We start from the raw sequence: 18,138 nt of genomic DNA, 5'->3' as shown, positions 1-18,138 counted from the left end.
GTCGGGTCGGGGAGGTTCGGTTCGGGTCGGGGGGAGGGAGGGAGGGAGAGAGAGGGAGAGAGAGAGAGGGGGGGGAGGAAAGAGAGGGGGAGGGAGGGAGGGAGAGAGAGGGGGAAGGGAGGGAGGGAGAGAGGGGGGGGGGAGAGAGAGGGAGGGAGAGAGAGGGAGGGAGGGGGAGGTCAGGTCGGGGAGGGGGAGGTCAGGTCGGATCCAGTCCGGGGGCAGGGAGCGGGGAGCGGGAGTCGGGTCGGGTCGCGTCCAGTCATGGGGGGGGGGAGCGGGAGCAGGAGCGCGGGTCGTGTCGGGTCCAGTCGGGGGGGGGGGGTGTCGGGTTGGGTCCAGTCGGTGGGGGGGGAGCGGGAGCGGGAGTCGGGTTGGGTCCAGTTGGGGGGGGGGGGGAGCGGGAGCGGGAGCGGGAATCAGGTCGGGTCTGGAGGCGGATGGGAGCGGGAGTCGGGTCGGGTTGGGTCCAGTCGGGGTGGGGGGAGTGCTAGTCGGGTCGGGTCGGGTCCGATCCGGTCCGGGGGCGGGGGAGCGGGAGCGGGAATCGGGTTGGGTCCAGTCGGGGGGGTGGGGGGTGGGAGTCCGGTCCGGTCCGGGGGCGGGGGAGCGGGAGTGGGAATTGGGTCGGGTCCAGTCCAGGGGGGCGGGGGGGAGCGGGTGTCGGGTCCGGTCCGGAGGCAGCGGGAGGGGGGTGGGAAGCAGGAGCTGGCCGTGGGAGGAGCCTTATTCACGCAGCCCCAGTGAGCCCATTGGGCCAGGGCTAGGGGCTGCGTGCTTCGGGCCCCTCCCACACAGTTTCGGGCGCCTGGAGCTACTGCACTTGCGTGCCCACTGTAGCGCATGTGCAGAGGTCTCGGCACTGTTTTCAGCGCAGGGACCTGGCTCCGCCCCCCTACAGCTCCTGCTAAACCGCGCCGAGGGCCAGAGGACCTGCGGGGAGGTGGAGAATACGGAGGATTTTTTTAGGCGCACTTTGTGGCGCGAAAAACGGGAGTCCAGGTCGGGACTGCGCTGTTCTAGGCTCGTGTGGAAACTTGGGCCCTATATCGCTGTCTCTCTTGCTTTCTATCTCTCTCACTCTCTGTCTCTCCCTGTCTTTCTCTCTTCTCTCTCACTCTCTGTCTCTCTCTCTCTTGCTTTCTCTTTGTCTCTACCTCTCGTGCTCTATCTCGTTCCGACTCTACCTGCCACTGTTCTCTCTCTACCTCCTTCTCTGTCTTTCTACACTCTCACACGAGCCACATTGCAATTACTAGCTGAGCAGCCTTTTAGAAAATGACTGAAATAAATAATCTGCCTTAAAATGTCTTTCACTTGTCCTGCTTGCAATTACAAAATGCAATTTTTTGAACAAAATTAATACAAATTATATTGCCTTTGTGTGTCTGTGTGAGAGAGAGAATAAATCCAGCAGGCCTTATCAGCAATTATCGAATAAGCCAGTGTCTTTTAATTCAAAAACAATATCTCTGCTCCTATTTCCTTTGATTGCGGCAATCACTGGTTCTTCACTAGTCCCACCATTTTGAACAAATGGAAGTCTAATAAGCTACAACAACACGTTTACTGCCTCTTCATGGGAGCACTGTCAAATAGAGTTTGACACCGAGCCCTATAATGAGATATTAGGACAGGTGACCAAAAGCTTAGTCAAAGAGGTAGGTTTTAAGGAGTGTCTTAGAATCATAGATACATAGAAATTTACAGCACGGAAGGAGGCCATTCGGCCCATCGTGTCCATGCTGGCCGACATAGCTCTACCCAGCCTAATCCCACTTTCTCTTGGTCCGTAGCCCTGTAGGTTACGGCACTTCAAGTGCATAGCCAAGTACTTTTTAACTGTGGTGAGGGTTTCTGCCTCTACCACCCTTTCAGGCAGTGAGTTCCAAACCCCCACCACCCTCTGGGTGAAAATATTTCCCCTCAAATGACTTTAAATCTATGCCCCCTCATTGTTGACCTCCTTGCTAAGGAAAATAGGTCCTTCCTATCCACCCTTTCTAGGCCCCTCATAATTTTATACTTATATAGGACGGCAAGTATCACTAAGTGGAGGAAGAGCATCCGGGAGGGCGCTGAGCACCTCGAGTCTCGTCGCCGAGAGCATGCAGAAAGCAAGCGCAGGCAGCGGAAGGAGCGTGCAGCAAACCAGACTCCCCACCCACCCTTTCCTCAACCACTGTCTGTCCCACCTGTGACAGAGACTGTAATTCCCGTATTGGACTGTTCAGTCACCTGAGAACTCACTTTTAGTGTGGAAGCAAGTCTTCCTCGATTTTGAGGGACCGCCTATGATGACGATGAATTTTATACACCTCAATAAGGTCTCCTCTCAGCCTTCTCTGTTCCAAAGAAAACAACCCCAGCCTATCCAATCTTTCCTCACAGCTAAAAGGAGGAGAGTGAGATAGAGAAGTGGAGAGGTTTAGGGAGGGAGTTCCAGAGCTTAGGGTATCGGCAACTGAAGGCACGGCCACCAATGGCAGAGCGATGAAATCTGGAGAGGCTAGAATTTGAGGAGCACAGAGATCTCGGGGGGGTGGGGATGGTTGTGGGGCTGGAGGACATTACAGCGATACAGAGGGGACGAGGTCACGGAGGGATTTGAAAACAAGGATCAGAATTTTGAAATCGAGATGTTGCTCAACCAGAAGCCAATGTAGGTCAGCGACCACAGAGGGTCAATTGAAAATATAAAAACAGAGATCGATAGATTTTTGTTCGGCCCGGGTATTAAGAGTTATAAAACCAAGGCGGGTAGATGGGGTTAAGATACAGATCAGCTGTGTTCTAATTGAATGGCAAAACAGGCTCAAGGGGCTGAATGGCCTCCTCCTGTTCCTTTGTAACAGGCTCGAGGGGCTGAATGGGCCTCCTCCTGTTCCTGTGTAACAGGCTCGAGGGGCTGAATGGGCCTCCTCCTGTTCCCGTGTAACAGGCTCGAGGGGCTGAATGGGCCTCCTCCTGTTCCTGTGTAACAGGCTGGAGGGGCTGAATGGGCCTCCTGCTGTTCCTGTGTAACAGGCTGGAGGGGCTGAATGGCCTCCTCCTGATCCTAAGTTACGTTATAACACTTCATTAAGTTCATTTCAAAGGGAAATTCTCTAAAACATTTTGAAAAGTGTAGCTAAGTTTCTTTTTTCTATTTCAGAATATTCCGGAAACAGATTTCTATGACGTGCAAAGATCCTATGAGAGAACGCAAGCCAGAGGACAGGGTACTTCAGAAGATTTCGTGTGTAACTCTTTCCTCACCACAGTACCGCGGAACTTCAATCCAGTCCGACGGACTGCAGACGATCCTGGTAGGTTTGAGGAGAGGCTATGCACAGCAAGCGTTATTATTCCATACTTCACCTAGTGCAGGAACCTCTGCTCCAGGAGCACCCTATTGGCAGGATACAGCATCTCCAGGGATCAGTGTCAGCAAGTTAGGACACCAGCAGCCGAGTTTTGTATGACCTCTCGATAACGTAGGGTAGAACGTGTCATGGGGTGGCAGAGGTCGCGGGTTTGGGAGGTGCTGTCGAAGAAGCCTTGGCGAGTTGCTGCAGTGCATCTTGTAGATGGTACACACTGCACAGACTTGAACATGCGCTGATTATAATCGCGGCGAGCGAGATATAAAGCTGCACCTTGTCTAATGCAATCTTGGCTTTTCTTGGCCGATGGTGAAGGAGTGAATGTTGAAGGTGGTGGATGGAGTGAATGTTGAAGGTGGTGGATGGGGTGCCGATCAAACGAGCTGCTTTGTCCTGGATGGTGTCGAGCTTCTCGAGTGTTGTTGGAGCTGCACTCATCCAGGCAAGTGGAGAATATTCCATCACACTCCTGACTTGTGCCTTGTAGATGGTGCAAAGGCTTTGGGGAGTCAGTAGGTGAGACACTCGCTGCAGAATACTCAGCCTCTGACCTGCTCTTGTAGCCACAGTATTTATGTGGCTGGTACAGTTACGTTTCTGGTCAATGGTGACCCCCAGGATGTTGATGGTGGGGGATTCAGCGATGGTAATGCTGTTGAATGTCAAGGGGCGGTGGTTAGACTCTTGCTTGTTGGAGCAGTGTGATCACCCCTTTTTTGTTCTTCAGTTCAACCCTTATGGCCTCATTTGATGTTCCTGCTAACACATCCCTACTCACAGCTGTAATTGTTTCTTTAGTCAGTACTGCGACCCCCCTCCTCCATTTTTATCCCCCCCTCTGTCCCATCTGAAAACCCAATAACCAGGAATGTTGAGCTGCCATTCCTGCCCCTCTTTCAGCCATGTCTCAGTAATAGCTACAATTTCATAATCCCATGTGTCTATCTGTGCCCTCAGCTCATCTGCCTTATTCCCCAGACTCCTTGCACTGAAGTATATACCATTTAGCACTGCCAAACTCCCTTGTTAGCTATTTTTTAGCCTTTGTTTTCTCTGCCTTCTGAAGCTGAAGGCACGGCCACCAATGGTGGAGCGATTATAATCAGGGATGCTCAAGAGGGCAGAATTGAGGAACGCAGATATCTTGGGGGGTTGTGGGGCTGGAGGTGTTTACAGAGATAGGGAGGGGGCGAGGTCATGGAGGGATTTGAAAACAAGGATGAGAATTTTGAAATCGAGGCATTGCTTAACCGGGAGCCAATGTAGGTCAGCGAGCACAGGGGATGGATGGGGTGCTGATCAAGCGGGCTGCTTTGTCCTGGATGTCAAGTTTATCTAGGGTAGAACGTGGGAGGCCGGCCTGGAGTGCACTGGAATAGTCTAGAGGTATAGAGATAACAAAGGCACGGACGAAATCGAGCTGCATTTCACCTGTTTTACTAATTCTGGCCTCTTGAGCAACCCCGATTTTACCCACTCCACCATTGGCAGCCGTGCCTTCAGCTGCCTGAGCCCCAAGCTCTGGAACTCCCTCCCTAAACCTCTCCGCCTCTCTACCTCTCTTTCCTCCTTTAAGACGCTCCTTAAAACCGACCTCTTTGACCTGCCCTAATACCTCCTTAGGTGGCTCGGTGTCAGATTTTGTTTGACGATCGCTCCTGTGAAGTGCCTTGGGATGGTTTACTACGTTAAGGGCGCTGTATAAATGCAAGTTGTTGTTGTAAAAGGGGCCCTAGTGAGGTGCAATTTCTACTCCCAGCAACTGCAGGTGAAAGTTAAATAAGCATGGGGCCTTTAAGAGTTTGTTGTAAAACATTTGACCCAGCGTCGATTCTGATTGCATATTGCATTGCCACACATAGACTGAATAATCAGAAATACATCTTTTAGACAAGACAAGTATTTCGAACACAGTGTTTGTGTCAAGGTTCAGTGGTAATGTTAATCCGCAGTAGCAAAAGAAGTAAAAATGATTAGACTCATGGCGAACAGTTGGCTGTTATACAGTGTGGGGTAGTTTAAAGATATCACATTAACAGGCCTAGATAATGGGAATTTGTAATGACAGCTACAGGGGAACGGCAAAAGCAAAGATCTTTCATCGACGCGGTTAACATAAAAAAGCTCTGAATAGTGCATTAAGTTACTGTTCCCCTGAACAAGGAAACAGAGGAGCTGAAATCGTCCTCAGCGAGCAATTGGGGAGGGCCACTTCAATTTATCCGGAAATTTATCCGGGAGTCGGAGGGAAGAGCTGGAAAATTCGGCCCTTTATCTTCGACACTGCCTTCCAGCACTTTGGGGTGCTGTTGGGGGCGGGATCGGGAGGGGGGGGGTGGGGCGCTATGCATCCACTGGCCAGCAGGGGGCGGAAGAGGCGTCGCTGCTGGGCGGTAAGGGGTCGGCGTGCGGCCGACAACGGGTCGGATTGCCGGGCGCGGCGGAATCACGGGGCGCAGCGGAAATGGCAGATGGGTCGGCCCCTCTTAGAGGCGCTAACGGGCCTGTTTCTGAAGGCCAGTTCCCCCCGACCCGTCCCCTGCCCTCCTCCCCAGAGTTTCTGCTTTGAACGCAAACGGCAATTCGGGCACAAATTGCGCTCAAAAAGTGCGGCAGTTTTCAGAATGGAATTATTTTGCTCAACCTCATTTGCATATGGCCGAAAGTAAAATCTTCCCCGAACTGCGCAATCGGGCAGCGCTGTCGAAACTAATTTAAAAAATAATAATTTTGCATTAAAAAAAAAATATTCCTTGATGTATTAAAGAGCGGTCAACTGGTGCAGTTTGATTAATACAGCTGGAAATGGATTTATCGCGAAACAATAAGCATTTTAAATCAGAGTGTCCAGTCCACCGCCTGTGAACAACCCGATTTTAAATAATTAAAAAAGCTACACTCAGCCGTTTACTGGTTTGAGTGGTGCACAGTAGCCAGTCTCTGAATAAATCAAATGCTTTTTAACATTTAAAAAACTTTTTCATATTTAAAATGCACCTTTTAAAAAAAAGCTTAATAAGAATTAGGAGCAGGAGTCGGCCATTCAATAAGATCATGGCTGATCTTCTACCTCAACTCCACTTTCCTGCACTGTCCCCATATCCCTTCATTCCCTTAATATCCAAAAATCTATCGATCTCAGCCTTGAATATACTCAACGACTGAGCCTCCACAGCCCTCTGGGGCAGAGAATTCCAAAGATTCACCACCCTCTGAGTGAAGAAGTTTCTCCTCATCTCTGTCCTAAATGGCCGACCCCTCATTCTGAGACTGTGACCCCTGGTTCCAGACTCCCCAGCCCGGGGAAACATCCTCCCTGCATCTACCCTGTCAGGCCCTTGCAAGAATTTTCTATGTTTCAATGAGATCACCTCTCATTCTTCTAAACTCCAGAGAATATCGGCCTAGTCTGCTCAATCTCACCTCATAGGACAATCCCCCCCATCCCAGGAATCAGTCTGGTGAACCTTCGTTGCACTCCCTCTATGGCAAGTATATCCTTCCTGTGGTAAGGAGACCAAAACTATGCACAATACTCCAGGTGTGGTCTCACCAGGGCCCTGTATAATTGCAGTAAGACGTCTTGGGGCCAAAAGTCACCGTTCCCGAAAGGACGGCTACCGCGGGGTTTGGGCGACCACCACGGTCGGGTACTTTTCCCTGCGAGCCATATTCGGCTCGGTGGGGGATTTGAGCGGTACGCACTTCCGCCGGAAACGGCGCGGTAGAGGAAGATTTTCTGCGGTGAGGTAAGCAGCGGGCGGGCTACTGGAAAATGGCCACCACCGCGATTTTCAGCTTCTTCAGGCAGTGCCCCCGCGAGGTATTCGCGTCACGAACGCGACACTGCTGGGGTTTTGCCGCGATAAGGGCTCTTTGCCAAGAAAATAGTTTCATTGATTTTTCATTTCAATTTAAAGTGCAGTATTAATTGTTTTGGCTTCAGTAAACCTGCTGAGTGCTGCTCAGAGATTTTGACAGACTTTTGTAGAACTTTCACTTCTGATTGGTAAGTGGAGGCCTGTAGGCCTGATTGTGGGCTGCAGAGACCTGCTGGGCACCCTGAGGGTGGGAGGAGTGTTGGGAGGGCGACACCTGGTACACCTGGTGAGCAGCAGGGCGCCACGTAGGGGAAGGCATCGCTGTCAGCACCGTGCAGAGAGGCAGCGGGCAAGGGAGGCAGCAGCCGTGGCTGCATAACCGAGAGAAGGGCGTGCAGATGTGCACAGACCTGCAGCTAGAGATGGTGGCCAGGAGGGAGATGGCATCAGGAGGAGGGTGAGGGATGCTGCCCCCCCCCCCCCCCCCCACCACCCCCTCCAAGTACTGGGCGAGGAGCCTTTCCAGCAAGAGCCTCCACTGGAGCCCAAGAATGAGGAGGACGGGGGAGATGGCCAGCAGGTAACTGCCAGGGGAGGTGGCCAACGCAGACATGGGGGAAGGGTCTACAGACCTCAGTTCTCCTTCCTCCAGCTCACTGATGAGCAATGCCTGCGAATAACCTCTTGTGTGGCACCTTATTGAATGCCTTCTGAAAATCCAAATATACCACATCCACTGGTTCCCCCTTATCTATACTGCTAGTTACAATCTCAAAAAATCTTCAACAGATTTGTCAAACAAGATTTCCCTTTCATAAATCCATGTCAACTCTGCCCAAGCCTGTTATTCTTTTCTAAATACCCTGTTACCACATTCTTAAAAATAGATTCTAACATTTTCCCGACTACTACGTCTTCTTTTTCTCCTTCTTCTTCACCCTCATCATCCTCCTCCTCCTCCCTCCCCCCTCCTTCCACAACCCCCCCCCCCCCCCCCCCGCCCTGTACAGTAGTAGCAAATCAAACTTCAATATCTAAGTCGGATATCCAGGCCAAAGCTTGCGGTGTAACAGCGTGGATATTCTGTAGGCTACCTGTGAGTTCCCTCTGAGGGCAGTGCTCGATGATGTGCTCCAGGGTCTGATTAGGAGCTCCACAGCCGCATGATGGGGAGGCTTTAATCTTCCACCGATGGAGAAGGTGGCAGCATCGACCGTGACCGGTTCTGAGGCGGTCGATGGTTGTCCACTGTTTGCGAGGAAGGTTTGATCCTTCAGGTTGCACTGTGGGGTCCTCTATAGGGAATCCATTCCGTGTGTCGCAGTTCTTCCAAGCATTTCGCCATCGGTCATCGAGGCTGAGGGGAGATTGCTGAAGGGCTTCGGCAACGGTCCAAAATGGCCTTCTAAATTTGAGACGGGTTGGTGGTAGGTTGTTCAAGTCGGCCTAGATCGGCATGTCTTTGCTGGTGTAGCAGTTGTATTCTCTGGACCTGTATGACTAGGCAGTGGCTTCCTGGTATTCCGTAATAGGGAACTGTATTTATTGAATGTTTAGGACACTGTGAAATCACAGCGCCAACCCTTGCTTCAAGTCATTAACTGACAGAAAGGACAGAGGTGTTTCCTGTAACGCTCTAACCCTGGGTTAGGGCTGCAGAAACTTTTAAGAACATAAGAATTAGGAGCAAGAGTCGGCCATATAGTCCCTCGAGCCTGCTCCGCCATTCAGTAAGATCATGGCTGATCATCGACCTCAAACCCATTTTCCCGCCCGATCCCCAGATCCCTCGATTCTCCGAGACTCCAAAAATCTATCAATCTCAGTCTTGAATATATTCAGACTGATAATCCACAGCTCTCTGGGACAGAGAATTCCAAAGATTCACCACCCTCTGAGTGAAGAAATTCCTCCTCATCTCGGTCTTAAATGGCTGACCCCTTATCCTGAGACTGTGACCCCTCGTTCTAGCCAGAGGGAATCAACCCCTCAGCATCTACCCTGTCAATCCCTCTCAGAATCTAGTTTTTACTATGTTGGTAGGCACTATATAAAGGCAAATCGCGGTAGTTCTCACATCTGGATCAAAGGTTGAAGGTTTTTGGTTTATTAATTCCTCCATCAGACTTCAATATCATGTCGCTCATGCAATGCAACTTACATTTTGACAATTGCTTTTATTTGGTTCAAACCAGATTTTTGGACACCAACGCCTGCCAGTGCTATATGTATGCTACAAATTGCTTAGATCTGATTGAGATGTACGCTTGACGAGACAGACAGCTATCTTTATTTTGATGAATGCTGTCCAAACCACTTCACTGTTTTCGCTTTCCGTTCACATTATCTCACTGTTTTGGATGTTTTAAGTTTTATTGCAACGGATAGGAAGAACAGAGGATTGATGTTTTCCAGACATGTTCAAACAAAGATTATAAGATGAGCTGCAGAAAGTGTGGGGATGGTACTGACGGAGGGAGCTGGGGGAGACACTAACATCCCAGTGAGAATAAGCCTCTTGTAAACATGTTCTTCATAAACTTCTGATGCACAGTTGCGATGGTGGAAGGACTGAGATCTATTTGCGAATTGATTTTCAGGCAGTATGGGGAATGTGACTGTGTGTTGTGTTGTACATATTGCTCCACTTGAACTGTATTTCATTTAGAAGGAATGTTTCCCTTTGTGACAGCTATTGACACCAGAATGACTAGTTCCTAGTAAGTGTCGTGAACCTCAAGCAGCTTTGTGTCTCGGCAAATTCAATTGAACATAAGGCATGGGTCAAAAAGGGGCCATTCAGCTCATCAAGGCCATTGCCACCCATGGGTTAGCATAAGAACATAAGAAATAGGAGCAGGAGTCGGCCATTCGGCCCCTCGAGCCTGCTCCGCCATTCAATAAGATCATGGCTGATCTGATCATGGACTCAGCTCCATTTCCCTGCCCGCTCCCCATAACCCTTTACTTCCTTAGCGCTCAAAATCTGTCCATCTCCGCCTTAAATATATTCAGTGACTCAGCTTCCACAGCTCTCTGAGGCAGAGAATTCCATAGATTTACAACCCTCTGAGAGAAGAAATTTCTCCCCATCTTAGTTTTAAATGGACGGCCCCTTATTATAAGACCATATCCCCTAGTTTTAGTTTCCCCTATAAGTGCCACCTTGTCGAGCCCCCTCATTATCTTACAAGTTTCGATAAGATCACCTCTCGTTCTTCTGAACTCCAATGAGTATAGGCCCAACCTACTCAACCTATCCTTATAAGTCAACCCCCTCATCTCCGGAATCAACTGAGTGAACCTTCTCTGAACAGCCTCCAATGCCATTTGGCCCCTCGAGCCTGCTCCGCCATTCAATAAGATCATGGCTGATCTAATCTTGGCCTCAGCTCCACTTCCCTGCCCGCTCCCCACAACCCTTGACTCCCCCAAAAATGTCGACATCGCATTTAATCAACAATAAGCTTTAAAACAAGGATTAACTCAACACAACTGCCAAATGTTGTTTTCAGAAAACTTTAATTTTGTTTAGGCCTTTTTTTCTCTGCGATGCTCTGTTGGGAGCAGCTGCTTTCGCTGGTTTCCACCAATATAGCTTTGAGAATAACCACTCAGGGAGCTCCGACTTTCCCTTCCTTTGGGCCTTCACTCCGCTCTCCCCGCAGTTGGGTGGTCAAAACAAAAAGTATGGGGTGTAACCTAATGCTGGTATAACCTCTCCTATTCTCGGGTGGCATAACATATTGGTGCCCATGACTGCCACGCATTGGTGCTGTTGTGAGTGCAGCAATGGCATCATCATCATCATCATCATCATAGGCAGTCCCTCGGAATCGAGGAAAACTTGCTTCCACTCCAAAAATGAATCCTTAGGTGGCTGAACAGTCCCAATACGTGAACCACAGATCCTGCCACAGGTGGGACAGATAGTCGTTGAGGGAATAAGATCGCCTGGATGGGTCGGAGAGGAATTTTTCCAGATTTTTTTCTCCCTAAATTGGCCTGGGCTTTTATTTGGTTTTTGCCTCTCTCAGAAGATCACGTGGCTCCGGTTGGGGTGGAGTGTAAAATATTTCAATATAAGGGGTGTCGCAGTTGTGTGAGGCGGACTGGTTGGGCTGGGTGCTCTTTGCCTTTCCGTCATTGTTCATAGGTTTATATGTAACCTTTAGGGCTGCTGACCGAGGGCCGTGCGGTCGGCCGGCGTGGACATGATTGGCCTCCTTCTGCGCTGTAAATTTCTATGAAAGGGAGGGTGGGACTGGTTTGCCGCACACTCCTTCCGTTGCCTGCGCTTGGTTTCTGCATGCTCTCGGCGACGTGACTCGAGGTGCTCAGCGCCCTCCCAGATGCTCTTCCTCCACTTAGGGCGGTCTCTGGTCAGGAACTCCCAGGTGTCGGTGGGGATATTGCATTTTATCAAGGAGGCTTTGAGGGTGTCCTTGAAACGTTTCCTCTGCCCACCTGGGGCTCGCTTGCGTAACAATAAAGCATTCGATTCTCATTGGCGCATCTAATCTCACCACAATCTCTAGTCGGCTGTAGCAGCATTGGACCAATCTCCATTGCTATTTGGCAACAACCTAATAATGACTAGAAGAATGAGAAGTGATCTCATTGAAATGTATAAAATTTTTGGAAGGCTTGACAGGGTGGATGCTGAGAGGATGTTTCACCCTGGCTGGAGTGTCTAGAACCAGGGGTCACAATCTCAGGATAAGGGATCGGCCATTTAGGACTGAGACGAGGAGAAACTTCTTCGCTCAGAGGGAGGTGAATCTTTGGAATTCTCTGCCCCAGAGGGCTCTGTGGATGCTCAGTCGTTGAGTATATTCAAGGCTGAGATCGATGGACTTTTGGGAACTGAGGGAATCAAGGGAAATGGGGAGCGGGCAGAGGAAAGTTAAGGTCAAAGATCAGCCAGGGTGTTATTGAATGGTGGAGCAGGCTCGAGAGGCCTTATTGTCTATTCCAATATTCCCGATAAGCTGCGCGGCAGCAGTCTGGGGATCCCGCACAAGCCGCTCACCGGCTCTTAAATGGAAAAACTGCGCATGTGCGGAATCCGTGAATGGGCCGCACAGCCCGTTCAAGGGGCCGGTCACCCAAAATAAAACTAGAGGGAACATTGGCTGAGTCCTGCTCCTGTTTCTGATGTTCTTAACAGGGCGTGAGATAAGAATAATTGTCCCAATATAATTTTTTTGTCGTGCTTGGAGGTGGGATATCATGTACAATATCACTTTGCTCTTAGAAGTCTGATTGAGACTGTAGATATAAATGCTGATGAATGCAGCTTATATCCGGGCACTTATTGAGGTTTCAGCCCTGGGGATTTTGATTCTACATGAAAAGCAACAGATTGACAAAATTATTTCCTTTGTCGCAAATAATTTGCTGCTATTCGAACTCTAGAATGAAACATTTCAATGACGTTCCGTGTGGTCCTTAATGTTTTTGTTATGCTTTAGCCCGCATGTGCTGAATTCATATTATGGAGCTAGAAATTCGTCTTAGTGCCGCCATTGGCGCCAGAGAGGGGGCGCTATGGAGCCGCTAAACACCTCCCACCCGAGCGCCGCAAACTTCAGTGACGGTTTAGCGCCGGCGCTGACAGATTGCGCTGCGCTCGCTAGCCCCGCCCACTGTGCGATGTCACCGAGTATGCAACGTCCCCGTAGTCCCGCATTTGCTAAATTGACTTTCTCACCTGCGGTAGCGACGGGAAAAACAGTCGGTCCTGCGACGATCCCGGGGTGATATTGTCCGGAGTGCAAAGCAAGGGCTGAAATTTCAGTTTTTCCAAGTTATGTTTATTTGCTGCCGTAGTGGGAGAAGTGTGGGGGAAGTTTATTGAAATTTTCACCAGGGTTTTTTTTCCATCCTCAGGCACTGGGATGCCGGCAAAAAATTGAGTGGGCCTCCTGCGCTATCGCTTCCCTTAGCGCTCTAAGAGGAGTGTGTAACGCTTCCCTTAGCGCACCACTCTCCTCTTGGGGCGATACAACTGAATATCCCACTTTGAGGCGGTAGATATCGCCCGGCGCTAAAGGTAGCGGCCTGGCGCCGTCACCACGGGCGGTGCCGAAGTTACAGCCCATAGCCTCTTACCTTGTGTCCGATTTGTGAATCGAGTTCTCGGTTTATTCAGTTCCTTTCTCTCCTGCTCGTTGCTGAAAGCTTGTGCGAAAGGAAAGAGAAAAGTTAATGAAGTTGCTGTACTTTTCGACGATGCCTCTCTGGTCGGGCTGTGCGCTCGCACACATCCGTGTTCAAAGGGTCAATCTTCTGTGTGCTTTACAATGATGTGCTATTAATGCCCTATTAGGTAAGAATCGAGACATGACCACAACAGTAAGCAGATGGTAAACGAGCTGGTATTGTGTCCTTAATGATACATATTAAAGTGGGTCTAACCACTTTAGCTGTGCTGACTGATTGGGTTCCTCCATTAAGGAGAAGCGCAGCCTGAATGACGGCAGCTGTACAGAACCATTAATTGTTGGATCTATTTGTCAGTTTATTGTTTGTTTCAGGAGAGTTGCTTACTCTCTGCTAGAATTATTGAGTAGACCACCTTGTAATTAAATGCTCAATTTCATTCTCACTTTGGTGTAAAATAACATTTTTGCGCAGTACAGCAATTTAAGAGAATAGCATTAGCGAGCGCCTGGGTATGATTGAACACTTCCCATTAACCCTTAAGTGCTGCGTACTTTTACTTTACCCACCATACACTTCAATGACACACTTCATGCACCAGTTCTGTTCATCTTTTTACGATTCTTACAACAGTACTGTACTGGAGTGTCAGCCCAGATTAAGTGCTCAGCATATTGGAGTGCGACTTAACCCTCAGAGTGAGAGGACTACCCATTGAGCCACAGCTGACACTTCTGGGGTGAATATATTATTTATATATAAAACAACTTTGGGACTATTTTCTCATCTTATTTTACCAGATATTTCCTCCTCGTCTTAAGAACATAAGAACATAAGAAATAGGAGCAGGAGTAGGCCATTTGGCCCCTCGAGCCTGCTCCGCCATTCAATATCATGGCTGATCTGATCATGGACTCAGCTCCACTTCCCCGCTCGCTCCCCATAACTCTTTACTCCCTTATCGCTCAAAAATCTGTCTATCTCCGCCTAAAATATATTCAATAACCCAGCCTCCACAGCTCTCCGGTGTAGAGAATTCTACAAATTTACAACCCTCTGAGAGCAGAAATTTCTCCTCATCTCAGTTTTAAAAGGGCGGTCCCATATTCAGAAACAATGCCCCCTAGTTTTAGTTTCACCTATAGAAACATAGAAACATAGAAAATAGGTGCAGGAGTAGGCCATTTGGCCCTTCGAGCCTGCATCACCATTCAATAAGATCATGGCTGATCATTCCCTCAGGACCCCTTTCCTGCTTTCTCTCCATACCCCTTGATCCCCTTTAGCCGTAAGGGCCATATCTAACTCCCTCTTGAATATATCCAATGAACTGGCATCAACAACTCTCTGCGGCAGGGAATTCCACAGGTTAACAACTCTCTGAGTGAAGAAGTTTCTCCTCATCTCGGTCCTAAATGGCCTACCCCTTATCCTAAGACTGTGTCCCCTGGTTCTGGACTTCCCCAACATCGGGAACATTCGACCCGCATCTAACCAGTCCAGTCCCGTCAGAATCTTATATGTTCCTATGAGTGAAAATATCCTCTCTGCATCCATCTTGTCGAGCCCCCTCATTATCTTATGTTTCAATAAGATCACCTCTCATTCTGAACTCCAGTGTGTACAGGCCCAACCTATTCAACCTATCTTCATAAGTCAACCCCCTCATCTCCGGAATCAACCTAGTGAACCTTCTCTGAACAGCCTCCAATGCCAAGTGTATCCTTCCTTAAATACGGAGACCAAAACTGTACTCAGTACTCCAGGTGTGGCCTCACCAATACCCTGTACAGTTGTAGCAGGACTTCTCTGCTTTTATACTCCATCCCCCTTGCAATAAAGGCCAACATTCCAGTTGCTTATATTAAAACATATTAGATTCCAATTATGTGCATCCTACTTGTTCAACACCAAAGAAAAGAAAGTCTTGCATTTGTATCGTGCCTTTCACGTCCACCGGACTTCTCAAAGTGCTTTGCAGCCAATGAACTATGGATAAAATCTTCAAAACAAATACTTTTGACTCCAAGGAAACGATGGACTGGAATTTTCCGGGGTGGTAGCGGGCGCGATCGGTGGCGAGCTGGGTGGGAAGGTTGTTATTGTTGACGGTGGGTCAGGAATGACGACACCAGACCCGCTCCATCTCATTGGGCGATAACGCGCTGGGCAGGCTTAATGGGCCCCATTAAGGTAAATTCATTTTCAACAGTGGGATGGAGCCAATGGCGGGGTCGTGACCCCGCCACGGACATCGGCCGCAATGGGCCCACCCAGGCAGGCAGAGCTATGGCCAATTAGTTTAATTTGAAAATAATCACTCGAGGGTAAAGTGCTGAATCGAACCAACATATGTAGAGGAAGTCTAACCCTTTGATGATATGTGAAGTTTTTTTTTTGTAGCAGGCTGTAACTAGTGGGGTACCGCAAGGATCGATGCTGGGGCCTCAGCTATTCACAATCTATATCTATGATTTGGATGAGGGGACCAAGTGTACTGTATCCAAGTTTGCTGATGATACAAAGCTAGGTGGAAATGTAAGTTGTGAGGAGGATGCAAAGAGACTTCAAGGGGATATAGACAGGCTAAGTGAGTGGGCAAGAACATGACAAATGGAATAAAATGTGGAGAAATATGAAGTTATCCACCTTTGATATGAAAAATAGAAAAACAGAGTATTTTTTAAATGGTGAAAGATTGGGAAATGTTGGTGTTCAGTGGGACCTGGCTGTCCTTGTACATCAATCACTGAAAGTTAACACAGAAGCAAAATATTGAGGATGCTGAAATCTGGAATAAAAACAGAAAATGCTGGAAATCTCAGCGGGTCAGGCAGCATCTGTGGAGAGGAAGCAGAGTGAGCCTTTCGGATCGATGACGAAGGGGCATCAATCTGAAACGTTAACTCTGCTTCCTCTCCACAATTGCTGCCTGACCTGCTGAGATTTCCAGCATTTACTGAAAGTTAACATACAGGTACAGCAAGCAATTAAGAAAGCAAATGGTATGTTAGCCTTTATCACAAGGATTTGAGTGTAACAGTAAAGGAGCTGGGTTTTCGGCTTTGGTGATTTCGGGGCAGTAATGGCGGCGGGGCGGTAAAGTTTGCGCCCGGGAACAGTTTGCGCCTCAGTCAGAAAAATTGGGCAGCTGGGCCCTGATTGGGGGCGGGGCACTAAGGGAAGCGTTGTACACCTCTCTCGGGGCGTTAGCGTTGGAAACCCCCGAGCCACAGAGCCCGGGCCGGGAGCGCTCTGAGAGACGCCTGGGGAGGAACAGAAAACCTGTAAAAAAAAACACAAAACATTCCCGATACCACGCCACTGCAACATTAATCGCAAAAAACATTAAAAGCAAAAACAATCACACTGACCTTACGGCATTACTTATCTCTCCACAGCCGGTATTGGTCGGAACGCCCGATTTCCCTGGCGGTCACTGCGGGGCGCGCAGCGGGGCGTACGGGTCGGGTGGGAGTCAAAACTCACGCCGGTGTCACAACCGGGGCCGTTGCACACCGGGCGCAGCTCTTCCCGGGCGGTGCTCCTCCGCGCCACCGCTAAACCGGACCCAAAAAACCCCGCGGGGCTCTGGAGGCTAACTGCCCGCCCAGAAGACCTCACCACCGCCATCGTCGCCCCTCCGGGGCGATAACCGGAGAGCAAAGGACCGGAAAATCCACCCCAAGATGTCTTACTGTAATTATATCGGGCCCTGGTGAGACCGCACCTGCAGTATTGTGTGCAGTTTTGGTCTCCTTACCCAAGGAAGGATATACTTGCTATAGAGGGAGTGCAACGAAGGTTCACCAGACTGATTCCTGGGATGGGGGGACTGTCCTATGAGGAGAGATTGTGTAGACTAGGCCGATATTCCCTAGAGTTTAGAAGAATGAGAGGTGAGCTCATTAAAACATACAAAATTCTTACAGGGATTGACAGGGTAGATGCAGGGAGGGTTGGGGGGTCTAGAACCAGGGGTCACAGTCTCAGGATAAGAGGTTGGCCATTTAGGACTCAGATGAGGAGGAATTTCTTCACTCAGAGGGTTGTGAATCTCTGGAATTCGCTGCCCCAGAGGGCTGTGGAGGCTCAGTCTTTGAGTATATTCAAGACAGAGATCAATAGAATTTTGAATATTAAGGGAACAATGAATTTGGGGATAGTGCAGGAAAGTGGAGTTGAGGTAGAAGATCAGCCACGGTCTTATTGAATGGTGCAGCAGGCTCGAGGGGCCGAATGGCCGACTCCTGCTCCTATTTCTTATGTCCAGATGTTCTTTTATCCCTCTTCTGTTCTGTTAATTAGTTTCGGTGATAGGAGATGTCACCACAGACACTGGGTCCATGAACCAAAGGCCCCATCTGCTCTCTCAGGTGGACATAAAAGATCCTATGGCACTATTTTGCAGTAGAGCAGGGGAGTTATCCCCGGTGTCCTGGGGCCAATATTTATCGCTCAATCCACATAACAAAAACAGATGGGACCCGAAATTCATTGACGTATCGCCCACTTACCGCCCAAACATACAAGTTTGGTCAAAAAACGCGTACATACTGCCGACATACCGCCCGGCAGAAGGTTCGTCATTGACTTATCGCCGGGTGGTATGCACACTGTCCGCCGTGCAGAACCGCCCGCATACCGCCCAAAAAGTGCAAGTTTCACCGGGGCTGCATACCGTCCTGGAAAAGGTGGTTTTACTCGCTCTTAAGTAGGTGGGAATGGGCGGTAGTGCGCGGAGCCGCCATTTTGTAATCGGGAACAGTCAGTAAAAGCAGCACCTC

At 49.4% G+C, this 18,138-nt stretch overlaps 1 protein-coding gene across 2 annotated transcripts in view; it reads left to right on the top strand.

The window, feature by feature from the left end:
- The window catches only part of stpg2 (sperm-tail PG-rich repeat containing 2), a 438,535-nt gene that overhangs the window by 209,122 nt on the left and 211,275 nt on the right, over positions 1-18,138 (top strand). For both annotated transcript variants that reach the window (XM_070866156.1, XM_070866147.1), the window contains one exon: positions 3,155-3,308. In XM_070866156.1, coding sequence (XP_070722257.1) covers positions 3,155-3,308 — 154 coding nt within the window. The remainder of the gene's footprint in view (positions 1-3,154; positions 3,309-18,138) is intronic.

The sequence above is a fragment of the Pristiophorus japonicus genome, chromosome 2 (genome assembly GCF_044704955.1).
Source record: "Pristiophorus japonicus isolate sPriJap1 chromosome 2, sPriJap1.hap1, whole genome shotgun sequence".
In the NCBI taxonomy this organism is placed as follows: domain Eukaryota; kingdom Metazoa; phylum Chordata; class Chondrichthyes; family Pristiophoridae; genus Pristiophorus; species Pristiophorus japonicus.
Note: the sequence above shows the minus strand (reverse complement) of the source record. Positions and strands in the feature narration are given on the sequence as shown.